Source organism: Mus caroli, chromosome 15 (genome assembly GCF_900094665.2).
Source record: "Mus caroli chromosome 15, CAROLI_EIJ_v1.1, whole genome shotgun sequence".
NCBI lineage: Eukaryota > Metazoa > Chordata > Mammalia > Rodentia > Muridae > Mus > Mus caroli.
This window is the reverse complement of record NC_034584.1, coordinates 72,595,925-72,621,336: the sequence shown is the minus strand read 5'-3', so window position 1 is coordinate 72,621,336 and position 25,412 is coordinate 72,595,925. Positions and strand designations below refer to the sequence as shown.

Below are 25,412 nucleotides of genomic sequence, written 5' to 3'. Positions count from 1 at the left end.
CCAGCCTGTGCTCGCATCCCTCCAGAGGTGGTGGCATCACTACCTACTTTCCCTATCACTTGTTCTATCTGTAGATAGTGCTGCCCTCTGGAAGATTCTGTATTTCCTTGGGTATAGCAGAGCCAACTCAGCCTAGTCCCTACTCCCGCCCCAAGAAAGCTCACCGAGAAGCTCAGCTCCCGAGGAACTTCTGTCCAGCATGATTCCCCCTTTCCCCAGTGCCCCAAGGATCACTAAATGCTCCCTCTTCCTGGTCTGGGAGAGGATGAGGGGGAGGACCAGGGAGGGCTCAGGGATGGTGACGCAATTACAGAAGAATAGCTTTCTTCAGTCTACGAGCTACGTCATGAGCTTTTATTCTTGCTCCTAAGTGTTACAACAGGAAAGAAAACGATGTCCCACCATCTTGATGTCAGGGAAGAAGTGGAGAACCAGAGAGGGGAAAGGGACCAAAGTCAGCCACTCTCTGTGCACACACACACATGGCAGAGGCAGAGGAAGACTTTAGGGTCCTTTAATCCCTAAATGGGGGCAGCTGGTATGGGCTCAGCTCACTAGAAAGTTCTCAAATGTCCAGCAAGGGCTCCGTTTGCCTTGCCGATACCCCAGGTCCCAGATGTGTGGCCTTCCTGAGACAGGCATCTCCCCCCACCCCCATGCACTTCTCTTCCCACTGTGTAGAGAGTACATATACATGAGCTCCTACAGAGGAAGAGGGCAGCCTGGCCACTTGCTGCTCATTCTTGGAGCCTGGGCTGGCACAGGGCACAGGGAGCCCCATTTCTTGCTGCCTTGTTAAGGAGCTTTCCCCGGGGGGGGGGCGCTGCTCAGGCAGGAGAGGAGGTGCAAGTGCTTGGGAGAGTGAGAAACATCTCCCAAGAGTGCCCTCCCTGGGTACACAGCAGTCTGCTGTGTATGGAGAGCTGGCCTTGCTCTGGCAAGAGGCAGGAGGCAGAAACAGGGGTCCATCTTTCATCCCGTGACTACCCTAGCTCTGCTGGCCAGGTAGCTGGTGTCATGGCTGAGAGTCTGTCCAAGCCTAAGTCCTGTGCTACCTTCAGGCTTGCTGTGGCCTCTAAAGCAGCCCTCCTGGTGGGAACAACCTGGAGTGTCCTCTTCTCTCATTTTTCTCAGCCGTAGGTCAGACCTGCCAGCCATAGATACTGCTACAGCTTTGAGGGTCTGTCTCCTCCACTCATCTTCTCAGGCCAACACCCGTGGGAATTGTGCTAGCAGTATCCTCAGAACCTTCCAGCTTGGTCTGTCTCATTCAGTCACCTGATCTCCCAGCTCCCCCTGGAAGCTGAGCTGACCAAAAAAAGCCTGCTGGGCCGTGACGTTTCCTATCCGAACTCTGCATTTTGTAAGACCCAGAGGAGGGCTGTGTTCAGCCAAGGGGTTTGTCTGAAGTTTCCGGGGCTCCAAGCTCGATGTATGCTGATACTTGTCCATGGCAGAGAGGCCCTGACCCCAATGTAAGGGAAGGAAAACTGAGCTAGAAGCCCCTAGGGAATCCATGATCCTCTGCTGGGAGGGAGAGGGTGGGATACAGGCTCTAGGCTGGCTCATCTCCCCATCCTAACCCTCAGCCACAGTGGTCCCGGAAAGAGCTTTATCAGTTCTTCCTGGCAGGCTTCCCCATGAGCTCTGGGCCCTCCGAGGATCCACATCCCCCAACAGCCAGTTCCAGTGATGGAGAGGGGCATGTTTGCGAGCAAGAACAGGCACAGCGGGTGAGAGGTGTGTCTCTGTGTCTCCAGATACCATAGGTCCTGCGAGGTTGCCAGCACCGCCTCCTGGAAGTTTACTACTTGCCAACAATCTTCTTTTTCCGAGCAGACAACAGGTCGTAGAAGGGGACTCGGGTGATGCTGGCCCTAGGCGTAGGGAGGAAATGAGACTTCAGGGCTTGGGGTGGGTGGCTCACCCTGCTGCACAGGAAAGGCCAGGGATGGATGTAAGGAAGATCACCCTGCTAGCCATGTCCCAGAACTGATAGTGGAGCCAACTGGGTCCCTCACTGATGTGCGGCTCTGAGCAAGCGCCTGCCATTTCTGGGTCTCTCTGATTCTTCACATTCCTTGTCCAGTGGCCACTATTACCTTCTAGCTGAGAGGGCTCCCACTCGCCCATGTCTGCCCTGTAATCTATATCCAGAGTCGCCCTCCTCCTCCCTTCCCTGTCCTGTTCCACCCCTGTTTCCAAGCTGAGCTCCTGGCAAGCATCTCTTGTCTGCGAACCCACCCCTGAACTTCTTCCTTCTGTGTTCCCCGGCTTTGGCACGGTACCTGGCTCAAGAACATGCCTACTGATGGCCACCCAATAGGAGGGGAGATCTGGAGCTTGCCCCTTTATAGACAAGGAAAGAAGACCCCCCCCAAAGAAGTCAGAGGGGGACAGGAGATGTCCAGTGTCCCCGCTGCCCCTCACCTGATGGCCTCGATCCACTGGTCGCGTTCCTCGGCATTGGCAGCTGAGATGCGGTAGGATTCGTGTTTGCCTTCTACCACCTTGCCGTCCCCGTCCGTCTTGCATGCCTTTATCTTCTGGCCCCGGCAGCTGGGGTTGTACAGCTCCAGGCAGAACTGTGTGAGGGTGAAATTCGGGGGAAACGCTAGGGCACTCTTGAGGGGATGAGGGGGGGGGTCAAGGAAGCAAGAGCAACTCTCCCGCAGAATGCCCCTCCCAAACGGCTCAGGGGGAGAGGAAACTGTGCCTACTATGTACCTAAAATCCCATGTAACAGATCGTGTGTGTGTGAGAGAGAGACAGAGACAGAGAGAGAGAGAGAGAGAGAGAGAGAGAGAGAGAGACAGAGAGACAGAGACACAGAGAGAGACAGAGACACAGAGAGAACCAAGGCTCAGAAAAGAGCTGGGGTTTAGAAGTTCCCCCGTTAGCGCCAGAGTCAAGCCCCACAAGACAACTGAGGCTTGTTCTTCCCAATGACCCTGACCCTCCTGTGTCCAAAGCTTCAGGAGAAACCCCTCAGAGTGGCTGGGCCTCATGGAGGGTCCCACGCAGGCCCCCTCCCTCAGGGAATCCCCAGCTGGACTCTCACCGGCTTCTTGGGGTCCTCTACCTTCTGCACGGAGAGGTTTTCCAGGGGAATGATCCCCCGAGGTTCTTTGTCCTAAGGAAGTGAGGCCAAGGGCAGGAAATAAGCTTGGGGCCTCCTCAGACCTCTCTGCACACTGCCTAGCCACAGAGCAGCTCAACACTAGAGCCTTGGTTGGGATCTGGAAGGCCCGATTAAAATGTCTTTTCATTTTTATTCTATGTGTGTGGGTGTTCTGCCTGAGTGCATCTAAGTGTGCCACATGTGGGTAGCAGATTCCCCCCACCCCCACAGGACTGGAGTTACAGACAGCTGTGAGCTACCACCTGGGTGATGGGAATTGAACCCAGGTCCCCTGGAAGAGCAGCCAGTACTCTTAACTGCTGAGCCATCTCTTGACCCCCCCTACCCCTCTTACAATTTTTTGTTGTTGTTGTTTTTCATGAAGGATCTTGTTCTGTAGCCCAGGTTGGCCTTGAACATGTAAAGATCCTCTGCCTCTGCTTTCTCGGTGCTGAGATTATGCATATGAGCCCCCCATGCCTGGCCTTTAGGAACTCCATCTTTGAACAAGATTTTTGTTTGTTTGTTTGTTTGTTTGTTTGTTTCAGTGCTGGGAATTGACCAGAGCTTCACACGGGATAGAGCCACACTTTAACACGGCCCCAGCCCAGGAAACCCAACTTTAAGCCAGGGCTCTCCCTTGTCCACCCCTTTCTCTTTGCCTCTGAGTTTTCCACATCTGTGAAATGGGCACATGGGGCACTGAACCCTCTAAAAGAGCCTAACACTCTTTTGCAGTGCCAGGGGCTGTAGTGTCTGGTTGTGGCTGGTCGTGTCCTAGCCCCGCCTCCCCACACACTCACAGTGGTGAACTCAAAGTAGTAGAGACAGTTGTCAGTGAGAATGAACCAGCGCCGTTTCCATGTCTTCACACGGCCCCCTGCAAGAGGCCAGGCATTGGGGAGAGTCAGCCTTCCTCCTCCTGAGCCACCAAGTTCCCCCAATAGGACTAGGCTTCCAGATCCGTTCTTTCTGTACCTCAAGTATTGGCAGCTCCCAGCACCCCATCACTCCTTGCATTTGGATTCCCAGAGATCAGGTAGAGGGGCAGTGTCACTGTCCCCCTGCTCTCCCAGGCCACTGTCACCTAACCTCGACTTGAACCCACACCCAGACCCATGCTTGCTTTACGTGCTTGCAATGCTTAATATAGACTGGCAAGTTGACAGGATCTAGAATCATCTAGACAAGCCTCTGGACAATCATCTAGACATGTCCGTCCACGCGAGGGTTTCCAGACTGAGTTAGCTGAGGTGGGAAGACCCCCTTTCAATGTGGGCAGCAAGCAGGGGCGGGAGTCCTGGACTGAAGGAGAGACTGAGCCAAGCGCTGGCCTTCATTGCTCTCTGCTTCCTGCCATGGATACAATGTGACCAGCCTCTGCACGCTCAGCTGGGGGGGCGGGGGGGGGAGATCTTCCTCCATAAGTTGCCTTTGTTGGGTATTTTGTTGCAGCACCAAGAACAGTAGCTAACACACTCTAGCTTTCATGTATCAGGCAGGGGAGGGAATGAGAAGGAGAATCCCTATCGCCATCCTCCCTCTCCTGGATGGCCACTGGCAACCCCATTTTATAGATGAGACAACCAAGGCTGGAAAAACCTAGGCCATGTATTCATGCCCCTGTGCTCTCAAATCCAATGTCCCTGTCCTGGAGCCCAAGCTCTCAGCCTTGTGGCTATGTGGCCAGCACTCTCTTGGGTCACTGCCTCCGCAGTCTGAGTGCAGAAACCAATGCTGAAGGATGGGTTGTGAGCTCCCCGCTGAGGCTCTGATGCCCCCTCTGCTATCTGGCTTTGAGACCTGGAGGTTGGAAACTGGTGCCTAGGTTGCAAAGAAGCCCCAGAGGACTATGGGAGGAGAGGCTGGGGTGACAGACAGAAGGCTTAGTGGGCATCTGGGATATGGGTAAGTCTGCCACTGTCTAGGTACACAGTAAGTGATGGAGGCTGCCCAGCCTGGGCCCTTCCTCCAAGATGAGGTATTTTTCTTCATCTGCCTTGGCAGACCTCAGGCCTTGCCTGGCTGGCCATGCTGGGGAGACTCCTGGGAGTGTTTGTAGGGAATGAGCTGGTTGTTTCTGTCAACCATCGGAGCAGCCACTGCTGTACTTGGCATGGATCTGAGTTACAGCCGTCCTCCTCCTGCTTCAGGGACACCCAGCCCTTTGCTGCCCTAGCTAGACAGGACCCTTGCTGTCTCTGTGGTCTTGAGAAGTGGCCCTAACCCTGCTGACTCTTGGCTTCTCGAGAATGACCACCCAAAGGTTCGGCTGTCCAAGGACCAGCACCTCATGGTTAGCAGTCCTGAGCAGAGATGCTCTGCTAGACTCTCCTTTCCATCCCTCTGGGAGAGAAACATCCATGGAGCCCCTACCTCCCAACATCCCTTAGCACCCCCTCATTTCTCCTAAACCCCCAAGACAGATGGATGGGTGGAAGGGGAGGTGTTTTTAAATATATATGGGTGGGTGGATATATGGATGGGTAGATACATGGTTGTGTGGATATATGGATGAGTGAATAGTGGATAAGTGGATAGGTAGATGGAGGAATGGATGATGAGCAGGAGGATGGATAGAGGAGTGTGTGGATAGATAGGAGGGTAGGTGGATGGAAGAATGGGTGGGTGGATGGATGAGAGGATGGATAGGGCAATGGGTGGGTAAATGGATGTGGGTGGAGGGGTGGATAGATGGATACTGAACGGGATAGGCGAATAGATGGATAGATGAATGGGATAGGTGGATAGATGATGAGATGGGTAGCTGGACAGATGAGTGGCTAAGTAGATGAATGAGTAGGTGGATGAGTAGATAGACAGGACAATGGGTGGGTGGGTAGATGAATGGGTGAGTGGGTGGGTAGACAGGAGTTGGATGGGTGGGTAGATGGGTGAATGGATAGATGAATGGTTGGGCAGATGGATTAGTGGGCAGATGGGTGAATGGGTTGATGGATGGGTGGGTGGATGGATGGGTGGGTAGATAGGTGGATGGATGGGTGGGTGGGTGGATGGGTGAGTGGGTGGACAGGAGATGGATGGGTTGGGTGGATGGATGGGTGGGTAGATAGGTGGATGGATGGGTGGGTGGGTGGATGGGTGAGTGGGTGGACAGGAGATGGATGGGTGAATAGATGGGTGAATGGAGAGATGGTTGGGGGTAGATGGATGGATGGGGTACATGGATGGGTGGGTAGATGGATGGGTGGATAGGTGGTTGAGATAAAGGATAGAAAATGTAAGAAGACTGCTGGGCTGTAGGTTGAGAGACCCAGGGCTGTGCAGATCCACTCCTGGTGTGTGTGTGTGTGTGTGTGTACCACGTGTGTGCAAGTGAGCATATTAGATTATGTGAACAGAGGTCTCACCCAGCTTGAGTAGCCAGCCTTCACGGTCGGGGTTGAAGAAGGTGTGGGTGAGGTCACCGCCATCATCCTCAGGGATGGAGAAGGGCTCACTCTTGATGCTATCAAACAGGTTCTGCCAGAGAGAAGGAAAAGGATGGCTTCGGTCCACAGAGTACGGGGTCTGGACGTGCCCTTTGGCAAGTTAACTGTCTCCTGGGAAAACCTACTCCCAGGCCATTCTGGTGACCCTTCCCCCAAGTCCCTGTCTCCTCAGGTGACTGGCCATACCCAGAGCTTGTGTGCCTTCCCCTGTGTTGCCCTTGGGCAGAGTAAGCAGTGTGGGTGCCTTAGGTTCATATATAAGGACCTGGACACACATTCCTACCCTCCCTGGGTACAGCAGCTGAAGTAGGGACTGCTTCGGGCAGGGCTCATGATGGGAGATGCCCCTCTTCTACTTAGATAGACAGTAGAACCTTCTAGATGGCACATGCTGAGGTGAGGCTAGAAGAGGCCTTGAGGAGGAGGGGACTGAGTGCTCCAGGCTCAGAAGCCCAGTGTGGGGTGCTGACCACAGTGCCTATCTAGGGTGGGTTCTCACTGTAGGGATTGGGGTTTAGAGGGTGGCCGATGAACTGACTTCAGTCCTCTGTGGGTGACTCAGCTGCTTACATACGCAAGGAATGACCCTGGAGGTTTGGGAGCCAGGGCTAAGATCAATCCTACTCTAGGGAGAGGTGTGGGTGCAGACCCACCAGAGTGTTTTGAATATCCAGTGGGCACTGTGCTCACCCAGCTGTGTGACTGAACCTATGGAGGTGGGGCTGGACCATCCTCCAGCTGAGCCTTTGTGTCCCCTCCCAATCTCACTGTGCTATGGGGGTGGGAGGAAAGTGGGGACCAACATTTTGGCTGGAGTAGGGGCAGGACTGCATGGGGGTGAGGGTGAAAGAGGCCTTACCTTGGGGATCCCCAAGTGGCCTGGCTGGTGGAATGAGTGTCTGGGACAGGAAGGCCATAGCAGCAGCTGAGCTGTCAGCTCAGACAAGAATCAGGGAGCCCAAGGAGGCTGCAGGGCGGCAGACAGGGTTTCAGCCTCTGCTAAACCCACAAGGGTACCTGAAAGTTTCTGCGGTCACAGTAGCGACATTTGTATTCTGCCTCACAGAGATGGTGTAACACGCCTACACTTCCTGTGTTTTGAAAACACCCTGAAGCCCCTCTCTCTGAACAAACCACTGCATAGAGAACTTCAGGGCCCTGGGTGACCCTGTGCCCTTTTCCTAGGATCCCCCTCCCTCTTTTATCTAGGTTACAGTGCGTTGGGTACCCAGCTCCATCCCCAGGTCCAGGGAGGAACCTCCATTTGGTTGTTTAGAGCCTTGTATCCTATGTGCTATAGTAACTAGTTTAGACAGAGGCATATGACCCCCAGCCAGTCAATAGGAATTAACTCCAGGAGTTTAGTTTTCCAGGAGAAGCTGACAGCCTGACCCTACTTGGGTATCTCTGCAGTAGACAGGGTCTTCAAGATAGCCAGGGTGCCGGGTGGCCTTGATGCGACATGCGGTTCCTTCAAACCATCAAGCCTCTGGATCTAGCCACACCTGAAGCCAACAGTCTGAGGGAAAGGGATCCCTGTTCTTTTCAAATCAATCAATCGATCGATCAATCGATCAATCAATCAATCAATTGTATGCATGTTTGTGTGAGGGCGCTGGATCCCCTGGAACTGGAATTACAGCAGCTGTGAGTTGTCATGTAGGTGCTAGGAATTGAACCCGGGTCCTTTGGAAGAGCAGTCAATGCTCTTAACCGCTGAGCCATCTCTCCAGCCCCATCCCTGTTCTCTCCAGTGATACGAGTTGTGATTCTCCCAGCCAGTGTGGCAGGACAGGAAGGCATGAAGAAAGGGGTATCAAGATTTACATATAAGGGACAAGCAGGATGGCTCAGTGGGTAAAGGCCCTTGCCGTCAAACCTAATAACCTGACTTGGAGTCTTTGGAAGGAGAGAACCAGCCTGTGCGAGTTGACCTCTGACCTTCACGTGGATAGAACCCACAGGAGACGAACCTCCATTTCCAAACGTTAGAGAGGACATTGTTTTGTGAGGGACCCAGGAGGGTGAGCAGTATGGGCCTGTGACTTTTGACTCTCAGTCCTGCCCCGGCTCTCTAGGCCTCCTCCCTTCTCAGAGATGCCTTTTTCTTCCTTAGGAAACTCTATTTCCATCACTGCCCATATGTCCCTGGTTCAGTTCTTTGTCTTAGGACATGAGAGCCCGGACATCTCAGTGGGTGTCCTTTGGAACCCCGCATCTGTGACAGCGGAGGTAGCATGCTCAAGCCCTCTCTTCACAAAGCCTTAGTCTTTGCAGGAGGCAGACACAGCTTAAGCTGCGACTCTCCTATCACAAACATGATGCCTCAGATCAGCTAACTCTAGTGGCACCCTGTGACCTTAGCTTGACCCTGGGGACAGGGGTGGGGTGGGAAGAAACAGTGACAGCATCCCTAGGACACTGCCTGCTCTGGCAGAGCTGGTATTCATCTACTGCCCCTGTGTCCAGCTCCTACCTCTGCACCTAGAACCTTGTAAGTGCTCTGTCACAGCCTGCCTGTCCCCTACACACCTCCCATAGCCCTTCCTACAAGCATCCGCTCCAGGGCTAGGTGACCTTGGGCCTTGGGGGGCATGTCTCTGTGTAAATTCACTTCTGTCTCTTGGTGTACCTAGAAACATTTTGTGGCTTCTTTGGCAGTTGAGCAGCAGTGGTCCACGGAGAATGAAGGGGCAGTATGGCACTGGGTTCTTGCTTTTTAAAAAAAAATGTTAAAATGAGGCCCAGGAGAAGGTGAGAGGAGCCTGGGTCCCCGTGGCTTCCTTATGAAAACCTGGGATGGCTCTCAGTAGGGCTGGGTGCTCTAGAACACCACTGGGGGAAATTCGAAATCACTCCCCACTCCCTGTGAGCTCTGCTTACTCCTGCCTGAGGGGCTCCAGAGCCCAGCTGCAGGCTGAAAGACCGGCAGCCATCTGGCTGAGGCTCCCGCTGGCCTGTGCTGCTGACCAGGGTACCTGACCCCTCCAGACGCCCAGACAGACCGGAAGCAACATGGAGGTGAGTGGCTCTCACTTCCATGATAGTTCGAACCTGGCGGCATGAGGCGGGGGATGATGTAGTAAAGGCTCTCTGGATGGAAGGCAACAGGGGTCAGTCAGGGGGAGACCCCACACATCCAGTGCCCCCAGGAGGCTTTTGGTTCTGTCCCTAAGCATGATGCCTGCATTGACTATGTGTTCTAGCCTGTACTGAGGGCTGGTTTCACTTCCTTTCATTTCTTTTTGTTTTGTTGTTTCCTTTGGCTTGTTTATTTTGAAACGGCATCTTCGCTTACCCAGGCTAGCCTCCAACTTGCTATGTAGCAAGAATGCCTTTGAATTCCTGATCCTCCTGCCTCTGCCTCTCCGGTGCTGGATTATAAAGCAAGCGCTAGGGACTGGGCCCAGGGCCTTGTGCAAGCACACTTGGCCAGGTTTTGGGGGTGACACCTTTGCCTGCCCCCCCCCACTTCCACCCAAGATGGCAATATCATGTCTCTCTGTGGTAAAGGGCTCATGGTCAGCGTGGGTGATGTCAGTGAGCTGTGGGGGTTGAGTGTGGATGTGAGTCTCGTGTGGATCCCTTCCCACCAGACCTTGGGCCTCTAGGCAGGGACCTGTGTGGAGTTATTCCTGGGTCCCTGTGCCTAGAACAGATTTTGGTGCAGTGTGGTGAGGATGACCTCCTGTTGGGATCAGGGGACAAGAGGCTTGGGACTAGCCTAGCTGTAGAGCTAGCGGGGACTTGTGGGAGACTGGCTTTCTCCCACAAGACTGGGTAGAGCACCCAGCCAAGCATTTTCTCCCCATGGCTTGCAGAGAAGCTGAGACTCAGAGCTTAGGAGGTACTGTCTTCATTTACTGGGGTGCTCAGGATGGAGCCCTATAGTCTGTGTGTGCCTTTGAGCCACACACTAGGCCTAAAGGACCATTTTGGGCAAGTGTGTATAATGGCTGGCCAGGGTTCCCCCAAATCTAAATCTGACAGGACTTAAATCTGATGATCCATCCGCCAACATCCTTGTTGAGATGAGGCCGGGCTGAAGATGCCCACGTTTGATAGCCCACCTCACAGTAATGACTAGCCTGGTGAACCTCTGCGCCCTCTACCTCCGCTGTATCTCAGAGGTTTGGGACTCCCGGAAGGTCAGTAAGGGAGAGGTGAGCTCACCCGTAGCTGCTCCTCAGGCAGGTCACTGCCGCTGTTGATGCCACGATTCATGGTCACAAAGCGCTCGAAGGGTGGTCTGTCCCGCACGTTGGGGTTGTGTAGGCCGGTGTTGAGCATGATGACGGAGAAGGACAGCACGTAGCAGGTGTCTGTGGGACCTAGCACTGGTCACAGTTCTGGCCCAGGTTATTGTCCCAGTCCTGGTAAGGTCCAGCCCACCCCTGGCTGAGCTTGGCAGACATTCAAGGCCCAGCCTCCCCTCCTACTCTTGCAAACCTCTGCTGCTGCTCTGCCCCCCTGCGGCTTTGCCCTCCCTCCTTCCCTTTCAGATCCTGCTTTTGCCGTCAGCCTGCAGCCCTTCCAGGCCCGCCTACTCTGTTCTCTGCCTCCTGGGAACTGGAGCTCATTGTTAGCCGCCCCGTTAGTTAGTAGCTTGTTCTAAACTGCTTGGTAACCTGGACGCCTTTTTGGGCCAAGCTGCCAGCAGCCTGCTACAATGTACAGATCTGTGAGCAAGCTTCCGGGCGGGGCTGCTGTTCTGAGGATCTGGAACCTGACAGGGAGCCAGTTCCCAACCTCTTGACCTGTGCTCAGCTCTCTGCACCCACCCCCCAGGCCCGTCCTGTGATCTGCACCTCCATCTTGAAGACCAGACACTGAGGCACAGGAAGTTGAGTCACACGGTGACTCCAGGTGACACAGTGGCAAACTGATGAGATGGTGAAAATGCCTTCCATTCTACATAGCCTGCATGACTGGATTGATTGAGACAGGGTCTTACATGAAACCCAGGCTGGCCTTGAACTAGTAGCGATCCTCCAGCCTCAGTCTCAGCCTCCCTAGTGCTGATATTATAAATGTATGGCGCCACTCCTGGCCTTCCACCAGTGTTTGTTGAGCATTGTATTGTTCTGGGTTTGGGAGTCGCAGGTGAACATGGGGCTGATGTGCTCCCTGCCTTTGCTAGGGCTGTGCTCCCTGTCCTTGCTGGGGCCGTGCTCCCTGCCCTTGCTGGGAGTTTAAGTGTACAAAAACCAGCAGGCAAGCAAATGCCAGTTCACAGGTCAAGGCTAAGTACATCAAAGGCAACAGGGCACCTTTGTCCCGAGCACAGCAGAAAAGGACCAGTTTGACTGAGGACAAAGTTGCTTCCTGTCTGACTCTGGCTCTGTGCTTCCCCAGGGACAATCTGCTGCTGTGCTTAGACCCCATGCTGACAAGGGGATTTGAGGATGCTGACAAGAGGGTCCAAAGGCCTTGTGCATTTAAAGCACCAGGGACACAGCGAACCCCTCTGAAACTTGGCTTGTGGTATGGTGGCTCCTCCCTCATCCTGTCCCTATCTCAATATTTGGTTACCCCTGGAGACACAGGTATGGTTGACAGAGCCTGGTGATCATCTGCTCTGCCCTTTGCCCCTTGTCTGCCCTTCCCAGAATGTTCCATGCATTGGGGCCTTTGTTTAAGCAGAAACATTAAAGCATCTCCCCCTTCTAACTTCTTAGAAAACTCCTACTCATCCTTCAAAACCTCACTCAGACTTTGCTTCCTCTGAGAAGCCACCCTGTTCCCCACATCCCAACGCTGCTCTGTCTTTTCCTGTCCCCTCTCCCCCGACAGACATGGAGGGTTCAGTAGAGGCCTGAATGGGTGAAGTGGTTGGGGGACGTGAGGAGCTCGTCACCTGTGGACCGGAAGACTCCAGGGTTACAGAGGCAGTAGCGAGCAGCGAAGGCCTCCATCATGCGGTCAATCTTCTGGGCCTCACCCGGCAGTCTGAAGCTCCACAGGAACTGCCTAGGGGGGACAGGGCCATGGTCAGTGAAGCAGGTGGGGCTCTCAGTGGCACCAGGCGGCAGTGAATGGGAACCGGTGACCACTGGGCTCGAACATGGGATGGATGAGTTCAGGTGCAAAGGTATCAAGAGCACAGGAGGATGAGGAGTCGTCCAGAATACTGGTATGGAGCAGCAAGCTCTGGCTGTGGGGCCCTTGGCAGCCCCTCTCCTCCATGGGCCTCCCTTTCCCTGGGACCCAAACTTCCCCTAAATTCTGGAATGTGGTGACTTAGTGTCAGCTAAGTTCTCTTATCTGCTCAGGTCACTTGAAACCTACTCAGCAAAAGCTTATTGAATGAGAGAAAGAAAGTAAGAAAGAGAGAAAGCAAGAAAGGAGAAAAGAAAGGAAAAAGACTGATAGATGATAGATAGATGATAGAAAGATAGATAGGTAGATAGATAGATAGAAGGTAAATAATAGATAGATGATAGACAGACAGACAAATGAGTGATTCTTAAGCTCTTCTTCCAGGAAGCCCATACAGCTCGGATAATAGTAGCCTCTTCATGCTTAGCCTTGCAAACTCCTACTCATCCTTCAAAGCCCAGAACAAATCCCCCTCTTGGGAGCTGACTTCCAGGCCTTCCCAGCTGCAGCTGTAAGACTCCCTAAGTTGACACGAAGTCTCACCAAGACTTAAAGCTGACATATGTGACACCAGCTGTGGCCGGTTACAAGCCCTTCCTCCTATAGTCCTCTTGCCCTCCCGACTTGGTCCTGATTTCCATGTTACAGATGAGAAAATAGAGACACAGGGAACGCTCCTTCCTTTCCTGGTTTTTGTTTCATTTTGTTTTATTTATTTGTTTTTAAGAGAGGGTGGCCCACTTTAGCCTGGGACCCTCTGTGTAGCCCAGGCTGGCCTAGAGCTCAAAGCAATGCCCCTGCCTCAGACTTCCAAGTGCTCTGATTACAGGTGTGAGTACTGGACCTAGCTTTGAGGTGTCTCCTTTGTGCCTTGCCCTGGGTCACATGGGGACTGAGGGGCAAAGCTGGGTTTCAGAGAGGATGCTATGGGGCCCGTGCCACTCACGGGGGCACCACACTGTGCTCACGGATGGGAAGACACAAGTGGAGGCAAGAGCATTAGAATCAGGCGATCGCGAGCCATAACAATTGTGTTCTACATGGAGCTGGACACAGGGAAATAAAGCAAATGTGTGCTAGCCTAGAAAGTGCTAGAACATGGTGCTAGACCCTCAGATGGCCGTGAGGAAGGGCAGTTGCAGATATCGCAGTGGTGGAGCAATGAGAGGCAGCTGCAGGCTTCTATGACCTGGATTCTCCTGGCCTCACCTCTACAGGGCCATGGGCCTCTCAAGCTTCCTCCTCTGCATGCAGCCCTGGGTTGGACCCCCACCCCCACCCCTACTCCCTTCCCAACCCCTACCTCCAACCCCTCACCCTTACTCCCCCACCCCATCCCCATCCCCAACCCCAACCTCCCACCTTCATCCTGCCACTCCTATCCCCCCAGCCTCATTCCCATCCCCCACCCCCCACCACAGCACCTCCCTACACCACTCACCTGAGGGCCTGAACGAGGTTGAGGTTGGCAAACTCATGGCAGTCCACAAAGGCCTGTAGGACCTGCAAGTTGATGGGGTCCCTGGGGAGGGACGGGACAAAAGGGTACACTTAGCACCATGCCATGTCTGCCTTCTAGAGAGGGAGGGAGAGATGACATCCTCCCAGCCCAGTTATATAGTGGGGGCACACCTCTGTCTCTGTCTCTTTCCCTCTGTCTCACTCTATTGGACATGGACACGACGGACACCACACACACACACACACACACACACACACACACACACACACAGAGGCAGTGAACTCTGGGCCACTGAGTCAAGTTTTTTCCTTGGTCACTTCCTGCCTGGTGACCCTACTCCAGCCTCTGCACATCCCCCCCCTTACCCCTGCCTCCCGTTTCTTCATCAGAGGCAGGAGACGCAGACCTTTCTACTTCCTCCCTCTCCTCAGCTTTCAGGTCAGGAGTCTGTCACTCAGCAGTGTTTGAGGAGGGCTGGTGACTCACAGCCTCCTACACTGTGGCCCTCCCTCTACCAGCAAGAAGCTGGCTCCAGACACTCCTGTCTAGAGCCTCTGTGGATCCCCCTGCCTCACACCCTTTAGTCCTTCCCCCCTCTCCATCCTTCTTTCTCTTCGACCTGCTGCTGGGTTGAGCTGTTCCTGCCTGAGGGCTTGGGTGTTGACTGTTCTCACAGCCTGGAATCCTCCTGTGTGCAGGCACGGCCCCCACTTCCTCGCCAACAGAAACCAGAGCCCCAGTTCAGAGCCCTCCTGTTCGCCTTCTGTGTACCCAGCCGAGCTCATTTCTGTTTCTCTCCCATGCAGAAAGCACCTGTCCCTGAAGACAGGGGTTTGACCATCTTGTCTTATACGGAAAGCATTTGGAAGAGAGCTCAGAGCACAGCAGGCACAAACAACATGCATGCATGAATACATGCATGCATGAATGCGTGAATGCATGCATGCATGAGTGAATGAATGAATGTTCCAGAGCCTGGGAACCAGTGCTCACCCCAAGTCCTAAGCATGATGGCTTCCCACGCACTGTCCACCCTGAGTGGTATGTTCACCCCCACACCCTCACTTCCTGCTCCCTGTCTGGGGAATCCTCTTACTTTTCCCCCAAGTAGGTGCCAATGGCTGTCTTGTTGAGACCGTCACCCTTGTACAGGAACTGGGCGATGTCCTGGACATCAGAGGTCAGCAGCTTGTGCTCAATGAGATACTGGATGCCCTAGAGATAGCACAGAGTTCATGAGCAACCCCCCCCCCCAGCATAGGCACCTGGTGGAGGAGGGGGTAAGGAGGGGGACCTGGTGTTTGGATTCCCTACAGCCTGTTCTGGCATGGTGTTCTCGAGCCGCCTTTGGGAGGCGGTAAGCTCCCCACCTCTGGAGGCATGCTCAGGGAGCTAAGTGAGGCAGTGCTTTCCGGGGTCCTTCCAGCCTGGCACACTTAGACTGCACCCTCCCGTGGTTGCTGGAAGTCACAGTTCTAAGCCTCAGTGAGTCAGCCTCTCATTTTATTAGCGCCCCACTCTTATTATTCTAAATAGTTTCATTTCACCGCAGTAGCAATCTACGCTCATTGTGTAAAAGTCACACAGACCAGCTGAACCAAAAGGGAGGTGACTGCATGAACCCCACCTGGGAGGTAGCCAGCTTCCATGGCAATGACCTTCGCTGCTCTTCTCTAGTGGGTGGGAGGGTGTACCCCACCTCCTGGCACTTTGACTCCAGCTTCGCTGGGCACCCTGTAGCCAGAGCTGGCGACATATGTGCTTGTTTGTAAGAGGACAGGTAAGTGGAGCAGTATGGTCTAGGGCCCGGGCCTGTGAAAGGCGAATACACAGCCGAAGCAGTCTCAGCCAGGGCTTGGCATTCTCCGTGGCTGCTTGGACTCTTGCCCTAGTGTGGTGTGTGGCTTCCTCCTGTGGCTGTCCCTGGTGGAGAGGAAACCCATGGCCACCTGGCAGAAGGAAGGGATGCTGGCTGGCTCCGAAGCCATGGGCAATGAAGCCCATTCCAAAGTAGGGCATGGAGCCAGGGATGCAAGGGCATTGGTCCCAGGCAGGGGACTTCACAGCCTTCCAGACTTTGGGCTGTGGTGTTATGGAATGAACAGAGGCCCAGGGACCAAAGGCTTGTCCCTGTTGGGTGGCTTGCAGGGTCAGCCACAAAGGTGCCCAGAAGACAGCTCCTCTGGGCACCTTGGTGAGACCCATGTCCTCCTCCTGTGGTCATCCAGATGCACACTTTGGTGGAGTCCATGTCCCCTCCCCTGGATTTGTACCTTAGCAGGGTCCATGTTGAATTTCTTTCTCCCGATGCACATCTCCTTCTCTTTCTGTGCCATCCGGCTGTGAACAAAGGCACATCAATACAGTGGCTCTGGATGCCACCGTCCCCCATAAGCCCCGAGGGGGCCTTCCTCAGGAGAGCCAGCATGCCCTTGGAACTCCATGTGTAGCCCCGCCCCTGGACCACATGAGAGAGCAAGAACAGGCTGAGAGGTGTCAAGGGGCAGGGTAGCTGTAAGCTGAGCACTGAACTCTGGGCCTCCAGGGAGCCCAGCAGAGCACCCTGGGGAGGAGACAGGGGCATGGTGGGACCAGTGAGAATATGGGCCCCAGAGGCTGTTCCTGAATATGAGTCTTGCTATATATACTCTTGAGCCAAGCCACGAGAGCGATTCTTTCATTTCTCTTCCCTCCCCCAGGTCTCAGTTTCCTTCTCTGCAAGAACCACCTGCTGCCCTCATGCAGGGTGTGTGTGTGTGTGTGTGTGTGTGTTCATGTGTATTCATGAATGTGCATGTACACGAGTCTCTTGAGAAGCAGGGGTTTTGGAGGCTGGGTGGGCTCCCGGCAAACCAGGTGTAGTTCAATAGTTCAGTGTTCTAGGGTCCTAGCAGGCATGTCCAGCCTGCTGGCTACAAGTGGCTGCTGCATCTGGCCCAGGAGAGCTATGAATGCCAACCAAATACATAACTTACTTAGAATGTTAAAAGATTTATTCTTTTTTTTTCAATTTGTAGCTCAAATGTCATTTGTGGTTTTACAAGGACAATGTCAAGAGGGTTGGGTCTAGGAGATTGTGTGGGAACCCAACCTTCTCCTTACACAAATGGGGAAACTGAGGCCCAGAAAGTCGGCCCAACCTGAGAACAAAGAGCCAGCAGGGACTTTCTTATGTGAGGAATGATGTGGGCCTGCAGACCCACCCTTGTCCAGGGTCAGGGTCAGGGGTTTTTGCCCATCCACTTCTAGCAGCCTCTGGCCAGTAATGTGCAGGCAGTGCTGTGGGGGAGAGAGGTGAGAGCTTGGGGGTTGTTTGAGAATCAATGGGGAGTGGTCCAGACAGTGTGTATGGGGCTGTAGGCATCTCCTTGGGTCCCACCACCATCCATGGCACACAGGGAGTGCCCAGGAATCGTCTTCCCACGGGCCAGGTCCCTCACCTCTCCTCGGTGCTCTCAAAGCAGTCGATTTGGGCAAACACATCTGCAATCTCATCCTTCAGTTTCTGTGGACACACATACAAGGGTCAGCCTGGAGGCCCCACTCTGCTTAAGGTTCGGGGTCCTCCCTCAGCCTTCTTGGCCCCACCCCCTTTCTGGGCCTTTTTATCTTCAAAGTGGGAACTCAGTCCCTCTGTGTGGCTCTTGTGCATGTACCAGCCCTCATCTCAGGGGTGGGAGTCCCTGTGCACACACCCAACACTAGTTCCAGCTTGCTTTTTCTGCCCACGTGATCAGGAAGTCTCCTGCACGCTGTCCCCACCAACAGGCCCTCACTCTACCTGGCTGGCAGCTTCTCATAGCAGCATGGCACTGCTCTTCCCTGGTCAGAATTCCTCTGTGGCTCTCCGTGGCCACCCAGGGCAACGGACCCCACTTTTTGTCCAGCAACACATCTACCCAGTCACTTGTCGGTAAGCGCCTGTCTGTCATATGTGGAGTGCTATGGGTACCCCAGTGCATGGGCAGCACAGGCCTCTCAGGAGCTGTGCAGTTCATTGGAACAGCCACAGCCGATGGGGCATTCACAAGCCTGCAGAGCAGATTCTAGGTCTGTGCTGTTCCCAATTCCATCCAGGGCTTGCCCAGTACAGAGGAGGGCCCCTCCCGCAGCTTGCCCACCAACCACATTTGCTGGACCACTCAGAGAGTAGCTCTGTCCTGGTACCTCCCTGCAGGTAGTAAGTGAACAGGGCAAATGGGCCAAGAGGCAAGCACCCTCTCCCCACAAAATGAGGAATACTGAGATGTGGTACCCCTGGGCTGTTCCTAGGAATCAGAACTGGCATGGGACCCCTTGCTCTGAGGGCTGACAGATCCTATCCCCAGGGATCTTGGCTTAGCTTCCACCCACAGGCATAACAGGGACACCCTCACTAGTGTTAACTGAGGACCTAAGTGCTATAGCTATGGGGCCACGGGTCAGGGATGAATAAGGCCCGGGTTCTGTTTTCATAGAGCTAGAGTTTGGAGATGTTGGGGGCATGGGTGCATGGCAAGGGGGTGAGGGGGCAAAGGAGAGAGCTAAGCAGAAAGTGACCACAGGGATGGCTGAGGAGGAGCCTGACACATGTATGTATGTACTCAATAGGATGCTAGCCGTGCTGGTGGTCCCGTGTGGAATCAAGTGTGCAGTATGTCAAAGTTTCAGGCAGCCTGGAGGAGGAGGAGGTAGGGCCTTGTTCAGGAAGACGAAGGTGTAGGAGTATGAGGAGAGCTGAGAGGAACCCCAAGTGGAGGTAAAGAAGTGTGCAGAGGCCCAGAGGCTGGAATGAGCAAGGTGAGGATGGATGGACCTCAAGAATGGAGTCCTGTTTCTGGAGGCCACTGATAATCACGGGAGTGATCATTTAAGAAACCAGTGAGCTCCCCAGAGCTGAGCCCAGGGTGGGTGTGATCTTATCCAAAGGATGGGTGTGACCTTGTCCAAAGGACACAAGAGGGAGGAGTCACAAGTTTGCAACCTGGTCTGCTCTGGGCCTGGCTGCTGAGCCGGTGTGGGCAATCCCTGGCGGGTTCAGCCTACTTTCTATTTTTGAGGTGGGATTAAGACTGGGGCTCTGGGACCTAGGATTGAGCTGAGAGGAGACAGGGATCTAGGACTCAGGGTTGGGGAGTTGATGCTTGGATCTTGAGGGGAGGGGCTGGTGTCTGGGGCTTTGGGGAGGAGAAGACAAAGTCTGGCTGGCTTTCTGAACATTTGGTCGGGAGAGTGGGAGATCGTGTTGAGGGCTGGCTTGTGGGCGTATGTAGTTTAGCCATTAGTATGAGTGTGTGTGGGTCTCAGTGTGAGCATGTGTGAGTCTGAATGGGACCAGGTATGAGTCTGTTGAGTGTGAATGTCTGTGGGTCTATGAGTGTGAGCATATGTGTGAACACACCTGGATGTCCTCCAGTAGCTGCTTCCTGTGCCATTTGATCTGCTGTAGCTCCTTGGCCTCCCCACTGCTGAGCTCAGCTGGATCTGGGGGGAGAGAGAGAGAGAGAGAGAGAGAGAGGATTGCTTGGTTCTGCATCTCAGAGCCCCTTCTAGGGAGACCCCTGAAATAAAGTGAGACCCATGATGCCGGTGACCCTTGCTGGTACCACTGGAACCTGACTGGATGCCACCACCGCTGAGAGGCATCCTTGGACGTCCTTCTCTAGAGTGGCCCCACTTCTTCATCATAATTCCTTTTACTCCCTGGAGAGAGATTTCCTGTTGCTATTGTGGGGTCACCTGGCCATACCTAGCTGCAAGGGAAGCTGGCAAATGAGCTTCATTAGGGTGATCTTTAAGTTGTAAGAAGGGAAAACAGAGCCTTTCCAACTTCGGCCTAGCAGAATGGCTCCCACAAAGAAGGGTGGCAAGAAGAAGAAGGGCCACCCTGCCATCAGTGAGGTGGGGACTTGAGAATATATGTTCATAAACGCATCCATGGAGTGGGCTTCAAGAAGTGTGTCCCTAGGGCACTTGAGGAAATCTGGAAATTTGCCATAAGGGAGATGGGGAGTCCAGATGTGTGCATTGATATCAGGCTTAATAAAGCTGTCTGGGCCAAAGGAATAAGGAATGTTTCAAATCATATCTGAGTACGTTTGTCCAGAAAATGTAATGAGAATGAGGATTCACCAAACAAGGTCTACGCATTGGTAACTTACGTGCTTGTAACCACATTCAAAAATCTATAGACCACCAATGTAGATGAGAACACTAAACCTGCTGAATGTCAAATACAGTGGCAGAACTGCCAACAAAAAAAGAAAGAAGAAAAAACAGAATTTGGGGGCAGGGTTGGCACAACCTCAGTCTATGTTCTAAGACACTGTAACTCAGATGTGAGAAGTAAACTGGGACCTTGGATTGGACTGGCTCCCAATCCCATGCTGTCCCATCATCCCCCAAAACAAAGAGAGACCCACAATGCTGGAGCCACACCAGGACACTGCACACTTGTCCCACCTACCATACTTCAGTCAGGACCTCCATGGAGCCAGGCACAGTAGCTCATCATACTTGTAATCCTAACATTTGGGAGGTTGAGGCAGGAGAATTACAAGTTTGATGCCAGCCTAGGCTATAGGGTGAGATGCAGTCTCATCAACAACAACCAAAAGCCAAACAATCAAAAGCAAACTACAGCCAACAACATGGGCAGCTAAGGATCTCCAAGCCATTCCAGAAAGACCACGGTGGAGACCTTGGTCAGGGCACTTGATTCACCACTTCCTGTGGTTCAGGAAGAGAGGGTGTCCTTTAATTCCTGCTACCAGTGACTAACTGAGACAAAGGCCAAATGAAAGGACAGTGGAAAGGTTGGGGAGCAAGGAACGCAGGTTGGGAGGAGACATGGGTGGTTCTATGGAGGATGGCGAGCAGAGATTTGCAGGGGTCGTCAGCAGGCAGGCACCCAGGAGGGGCATGAAGACATCACCAATGACCAGCTCAGCTGACTCACTAGCCTCCTATGAGGCCACCTTGGCCCTGGACCAGCAAAGGAAGTAGCCATATGGCATGAGAAGAAGCTGGAGTCCTTCCTGGGTCCCCTGACGACCACCCATCAAGGTCCAACCAGCCGGATGCAGATACTGGCACTGGGCCATGGTTTCCCTTGGACTGGAACCTTTGCTCTCACAAAGACCGGCCAGTTCTTTATTTTTATTTTTGTGTTGCTAAGGATAGAACCAGAGGCTTTGAACAGGCCTGACAGATTCCCGACCACTGCGCCCCATCCTGTCCCAGCTATTCATGTTGGCTGGAGTCTGCACAGGTTCAGATAGATACCGTTCCTCTACTCAAAGGCTTTCAATGCCATGGGACCATGGGAAGCCCAGATCCCCTTCTTAGCAAAAGCTGTGTGCAATGGGACCTGAATGTCCCCATCCTTTGTCATCATCAAGGCCTGCTAGAGAATGGAGCAGCCTTGTGCGGATGCAGAGAGGGTTCCCTGCTTGGATCACCCCTCCAGGATGCACCATGCCCCTTCCCGTTGCACATGCAGCTGGGTGCGGGGCTCCTTAAGCTGAAGTGCAGGCCTGTCACCTCAGTGGGACTTTCTTTTTGTCCCTACAGGGGTAGAGATCCTGTTCCAAGGGGGCAGAGAGGAATGTGATGCAGGTCTCATGGAAGTCCAAGCTCTTGGATACCCAAGGGTCCCCCGGTCATTTAGTCTCCATGATTCTTTACAGGGGTAGTTCTCAGTTTAAGACTCGGGGACTCAGGGGGTGAGGTGACATATCCCAGGTCACACAACTGGGAAGGAACAGTATGGGATTTCAGTATGGTTACTGACACAGGCTTTGCCCAGGCAAGCCAGGTGTGAGTATGTGCGTGCGTATACATGCATGCATGTGTGTACGCATGCTTGTGTGTGTGTACATTTGTGTGTGCATGTGTGTGTCTGTGTTTGGAGAGTGGATGAGCATGTATGTCCACCCCTGTAGAGGTCAGAGGCTGACGCCACGTGTCTTCTTCTCTTTGAGACAGGTTTTATCCCTGGCTGTTCTGGAACTCAGTCTGTAGACCAGGCTGGCCTCAAACCCTACCTGCCTCTGCCTCCTGAGTGCCGGAACTAAAGGCGTGCACTGTCACTGACAGCATCTCTCTCGGAACCTAGACTGACTGGCTATCAAGCTGCACCTGGACCTCAGTCATCTCTGAGAATCCCCCTCTACCCAGCCTCATCTGCGCTCTAGGAATGCACCCCAATCCCAAGCACCTTGACAGAACCTCCTTCTAGCCTCTGGGCACCGCCATCGCCAGGTCTTGTCACTTTTCCTTCTGTGTCCATGCTCCCCACTGACATCCGACCACCTTGCTCGAGGTGGAAGCTGGGTTTCCCAATGCCACTCCGCTGCCCTCTGTGTGCTGGCCCTGTGTGCTCTCATTGCCCCTCCCCCTCGACTGAGGACCCACTGTGTGCACTGCTCCTCCTGTCTCTCAATCCCCCATGCTCTGAAGAGGGGATTTCTAACTCCCTGCTATAGGGGATACTCTTGAGGTTCAGAGAGGTTAAATGGCCTCTCTCAGCCAACGTAGCTGGTTGCAGTGGAGCTGGGGTGGCGCTCTACCCACCTGGGGCCAGAGCCTACAACCCTCCTAGAGCCTTGTGAAATCCACATGCCTGGGCAATCTGACCCTATGCCAACCACATCGGTGTGAAAGCGGTCACCTTCACCCCTGCCTGGTCTGCCCTCTGTGTTCCAGTCTCAGGCCAGTGAGTGCCCAGTGCCCACTGCCCGGCAGCTGCCACCTCAGCTCCTCACCACTTCCCTCTCACCCTTCCTCTTTCCCATCTTATTTTTGGTGCCTGCAGCTTGGTTTCCAGGCCAGCTGGCCCCAGTTCCCCTTTCCTGGTGAAGGGAGTACCAGTGGGCATACAGGGAGGGGCCTCCTGAGGGGTGGTTAGGTAGAAGGGGAGGGAGCTTCCTCTCCCTACCAGTGCGCTCTAGTGTTAGCCTGTCTGCCCTCATGCCTTCATCAGGCAGGGCTTTCTTGTGCTCAGGGCTCACCTTGTTGCAGGCCCTGGGGGAAGGAAGGGTCTTAACCTGCTTCCCTGTAGTACAGGTCCATGGCAGGAGCCAGAAGCAGCTTGGGAGAGCCTTTGCCACCATACCCATCCATAAACATCACAAAGGAGCCCATGCCTCCTGCAGAAGAGACCCAGCCCTGGCACCTGCAGGGCAGATGCCCACATTCTCAGAGGCAGACCAGGAAGACAAAGGACCAGCCGTTCACAGACAATGAATCTGAGGAGAGCCCCGGCCTCCATGGGCTTCTGTGGGACCTGGGTAATAGAAAGATTCCCCCCTTCCCTGATGCCTCCCCCAGGAAATCCCCAGCCCCCTTTCTCATTGTCCTCATTTGTGGGTATGACCAGGCGAGGATCAGAGTCCTCTGTCCCTCCACTCAGCACCCTGGAATGTCAGCCAGCTCCCCTTTGGCCATTTTGAAGCATGCCACAGGGCTTTTTGTAAAATGGATGAATAAATAATGAACAAACAGAATGATGGAGCAGTCCGTGGAGACCCTTTGCCTTCTTGTTGGCCTTGAACCTCAGCCTAGTCCCTGCGTCTTTGTGGAACTTAACTCACCCCCCCCCACACACACACCACCCAGAGAGACAAGGGAGAGGTTATATTAAGGAGATCTTTGGTGGCCAGAGCCACAGCCTCTTCTTATATCATGTCCTGTCAAAGCCTACTGTGTCCCGCCCATAAATAAATGGCTGTTGAAAGAGTCTGAGGGAGCCAGGTGCAGTGGTGGCGCACACCTTTAATCCCAGCACTTGGGAGGCAGAGGCAGGCAGGTCTCTGTGAGTTTGAGGCCAGGCTGGTCTACAGAGCTAGTTCCAGGACAGCCAAGACTACATGGAGAAACACTTGTCTCCAAATATCTAAAAATAAAGGGGGTGGGGATAAGAAAGAGAGAGAGGGAGAGAGAGAGAGAACAAACAAAAGAAAGAAAGGAAGAAAGAACCTGATAGGTTTCTGGAATACAGAACAAGGCATAGCATCTGGAGAATGCCCAGCACCAGTGGGCGGGGCTCAGCACCAGTGGGCGGGGCTAGTGGGTGGGGCCTGGCTGTTAAGGGTTAGGTTTCATTTGGAGAATGGTGTCACTCTGAACCAGTTATATCAACCTGGGGATCCAGACAGCCAGCAGCTGCTGTCCCTCAGAGCCCAGAACTCCAAGAGAACTCTCTGAGGGTACAGGGACATGGCTCCTCCCACAGCCCTGCTCTCTGCTCCCTGAGAACCACACCAGCCTGTCCCTCCCATCTCAGCTTTACAGCCTCCTTTTTCTCTGTCTCTCAGACCCACTGCCCTGGTTACTGAGTGAACAGGGCCTACTGTGCCAGGGCCTCACTGAATGAATGTTACTCCTTCAGGCAGTGTCCCCAGCCTCCATCAAACGTCACCAGACCTCAGGAGCTAAGAAGGCTCTGTAGGGCCCTCACAGGGTCTAGGCAGGTGTCACCACCAACAATATCCACCTTCATCAGAAGTCATTCTTCCCAGGTTCCTTATGGGGGACCTTCCCTCCTGAAAACTCTACCTTGGAACTCCCAAGAACTCTGCTGAGCCGTGTTGAACCCAGGAGGTAAGCAACCACTCAGATGCCTGTGGGACCCCGAGGCCTGGAGTCCAGCCCGGTGCCTACCTCTGCACACAGAGTTTGAGCTTTTCTTTCCTGGCCTTTTGGGCACGGCTGCCCTTGCTTCCCTGTTCTGCAGGAGGAAAGGACTGAGGCCCGTGGCTGGGACCTATCGCTTACCTGCGTGACACACATCCATTCTGAAGCCCAGCAGAAAGGTGGCCCAGCTGCTTGCCTTGCCAGCTCAGCTGCTGCTCTGGTGGGTAGCCAAGAGGACCAGTCATGGCCCCTTCCTGCCTGCCCCGCCCAGACCCTGTGGGAGGAAGTCAGCCCTGGCCACAGGGGCTGTGCGCAGGCTCCTGACACAGAGCGCACTTCCTAAAGGCAGTTGAGTTTCACCAGTTAGCTCAGACCCTGGCATCTGAATACTTGGAAAGTAGGGAAGCAGAAGGAAGACAGAGCTGGGGCGGGGGAGTGGGGGTGGGTGGATAAAGACAGACAGACGGATGGATTATGGGCACCCACAAGCTCAGTCACAGGGGAAGAAGGCCTAACGATGGACCTTCTCTGGGGGCGCGGGTCTTTACCCAGCAACCTCTTTAAATATAAGCCAAAAGATTTCCCAGCTCCTAGGGTCCTCTCTGAACTCTCTGGAATCAAATATCATTGAAGAAAAGACAAGTCATTCAAGGATGGGTGGGGG

General features: G+C 53.9%; 1 protein-coding gene across 2 annotated transcripts; it reads right to left on the bottom strand.

The window, feature by feature from the left end:
- Positions 1-340: 340 nt before the first annotated feature.
- On the bottom strand, positions 341-25,061 carry Cyth4 (cytohesin 4). Of its 2 annotated transcripts, XM_021183213.2 has the most exons (13): positions 24,890-25,061; positions 19,515-19,597; positions 17,575-17,639; positions 16,408-16,474; positions 15,231-15,349; positions 14,114-14,194; positions 12,431-12,543; positions 10,747-10,895; positions 6,493-6,604; positions 3,925-4,001; positions 3,062-3,133; positions 2,431-2,585; positions 341-1,877 (listed from the first exon to the last, which is right to left on the bottom strand). In XM_021183213.2, the coding sequence occupies exons 1-13, from the start codon at positions 24,906-24,908 to the stop codon at positions 1,808-1,810; spliced, it is 1,182 nt and encodes a 393-aa protein (XP_021038872.1). In that variant the 5' UTR covers positions 24,909-25,061; the 3' UTR covers positions 341-1,807. The 2 variants fall into 2 exon arrangements, with proteins under 2 accessions (XP_021038872.1, XP_029325993.1); XM_029470133.1 differs by lacking the exon at positions 17,575-17,639 and having other exon boundaries at positions 24,890-24,996.
- Between the last annotated feature and the right edge of the window lie 351 nt (positions 25,062-25,412).